Source organism: Monoraphidium neglectum (genome assembly GCF_000611645.1).
Source record: "Monoraphidium neglectum strain SAG 48.87 unplaced genomic scaffold scaffold04692, whole genome shotgun sequence".
In the NCBI taxonomy this organism is placed as follows: Eukaryota; Viridiplantae; Chlorophyta; class Chlorophyceae; order Sphaeropleales; family Selenastraceae; genus Monoraphidium; species Monoraphidium neglectum.
In genome coordinates, this window is record NW_014008937.1 from 1 (window position 1) to 1710 (window position 1710).

Here is a 1710-nt window from a genome sequence, read left to right on the forward strand (position 1 = left end):
CCCCACCCGTGCAGAGGGCCTCGTCAGCGGAGTAGACCTGGGCCAGGCTGAAGTCCAGCTCCCTCACGGGGTACCCCTCCTCAGCCGCCAGCGCCAGCACCAGGTCGCGCGTTATGCCGCGCATCAGGTGGCCGCCGCGCGGCGCCCACACCTGGGGGCGACGCGATTGTATGCATTGCAGAAACAATTGATTTGTGACCCGTCATCTCACAGTATGAAGGGGCCGGCGGGACACGGCGCGAGGGTGGGCTGGGAGGTGCGCAAGGGGCCGCGCAGCGAGGAGGCGGACAGGCGCCCGCCGCGGCGCGGCGGAAAGAGGGCCAGCGTGACGGGGGCAACGGCGGGGCTGCTTAGACGGGTCCACGAGGTGGGTGTGCCCATGTCCCTCACCTCCCCGCGCCGCACTATGATGAAGTTTGTTGAGTTGCAGGTGGCCACAAAGCCGTGGGGGTCCAGCATCAGAGCCTCGTCGGCACCAGCCTTGGCTGCCTGGGGCCAGCAAGGGGTGGGGGGACGCTCAGGGGCTGGCGGGCGGCGAAGGAATGCAGTATATGTGTGTTTGGGTGGGGCGGCAGTGTGTGAAGATTTAGGCGTGGCCAAGCGGAGTGCGGCTGGGAAATGCATCCGGTTGATAAAGCGGCCAGCCGCCGCGTTTCCACGCCATGACCCGCAGCAGAGCGAGTGGCGGTTGTGTGCAACGAAGCATCAGGGCCAGGAAGGGAGGGTGGGCATGCGTGGCCGTGCGCGCCGCCTGCCCTGCCCGCCGCCGCGCTCTCGCCTGTATGCATGCCGTGATGCAGTTGATCTTGCTGTGTGAGTTGAGGCCCGGGTCCTGCACGTCAGGGGCACCCCGCCGCACATGGACCTATGGCAGGGGTTGGTGCGGGGGTGTTTGTATGCACTGTGGTTGGTGATGGCCGTGCTGATGCAAAAGGAGTTAGCGCCTCCAGAAGGGGGGGCTCGGGGTCGACGAGCACAGAGAGCTCGCAGGCGTGAGCAGCACTCAGCGGCAGGCAAGCGTCAGCGCCCCGCTCGGCCTGCTGCATGCATCGCGCGGAGGGGCGCAGCCCAGAGGCAGCCCGGGTCGCCGGAACCACGCGACCTCACTGAAACGTTATCCCCTTTCCCCAGGCAGCTGCGGCCGCGTAGATTCTTACCGTGAACAGCCGCAGCCCCCTCTCCCGCGGGCCCCCCTCCCCCTCTGCAGGCGGGTCCTTCCATTCTGGCAGGATCACGATGGTGGGACGCCCCACGGTGACTCGCGGGTCCTGCACGTGTGTGTGTGTGTGTGTGTGTGTGTGTGTGCGCGCGCGTGAATGTTTGAGGAAGCATGAGCGGTGGAGGGCAGGGAGACACTTTGAGGGCGAGGGGAGCATGCACGGGGGAGCTTGCAAGCTGAAGGGAGGGTCGCGAATGTGGAGACAGCAAGATCACGAGCGGTAGAGGGGAGGGGGGGATGGAGGAGGGTAACAAAGGCACAGTGAACATCGCAGGGGGTGGCAGGAGGGTTGAGGGCGTCACCAGTGAAGCTGGGCGCAGGGTCCCTGTTTCGGCTCGTCGCCAGGCTGGCTCGGCGGCGGAGCGCTCAAGCGAGCCCCTGGAGAAGTGGTCGTGCCCTGGGCTGGTGGAGCGGGATTGCCTGTCACCTGGTATGGTGTCGACTTGAGGCCACGCGTCACCTGCAGGGGTTGGGGTGGGGTGGAGCGGGGT

The 1710-nt window shown here is 66.8% G+C and overlaps 1 protein-coding gene across 1 annotated transcript in view; it reads right to left on the reverse strand.

Moving 5' to 3' along the window:
• Positions 1-207: 207 nt before the first annotated feature.
• The window catches only part of MNEG_14696 (branched-chain amino acidaminotransferase), a gene marked incomplete at both ends in the record, with an annotated part of 3938 nt that continues 2435 nt past the window's right edge, over positions 208-1710 (reverse strand). Inside the window, 4 exons of the mRNA XM_014036832.1 lie at positions 208-249; positions 391-489; positions 1158-1268; positions 1647-1679. Coding sequence (XP_013892286.1) covers positions 208-249; positions 391-489; positions 1158-1268; positions 1647-1679 — 285 coding nt within the window. The remainder of the gene's footprint in view (positions 250-390; positions 490-1157; positions 1269-1646; positions 1680-1710) is intronic.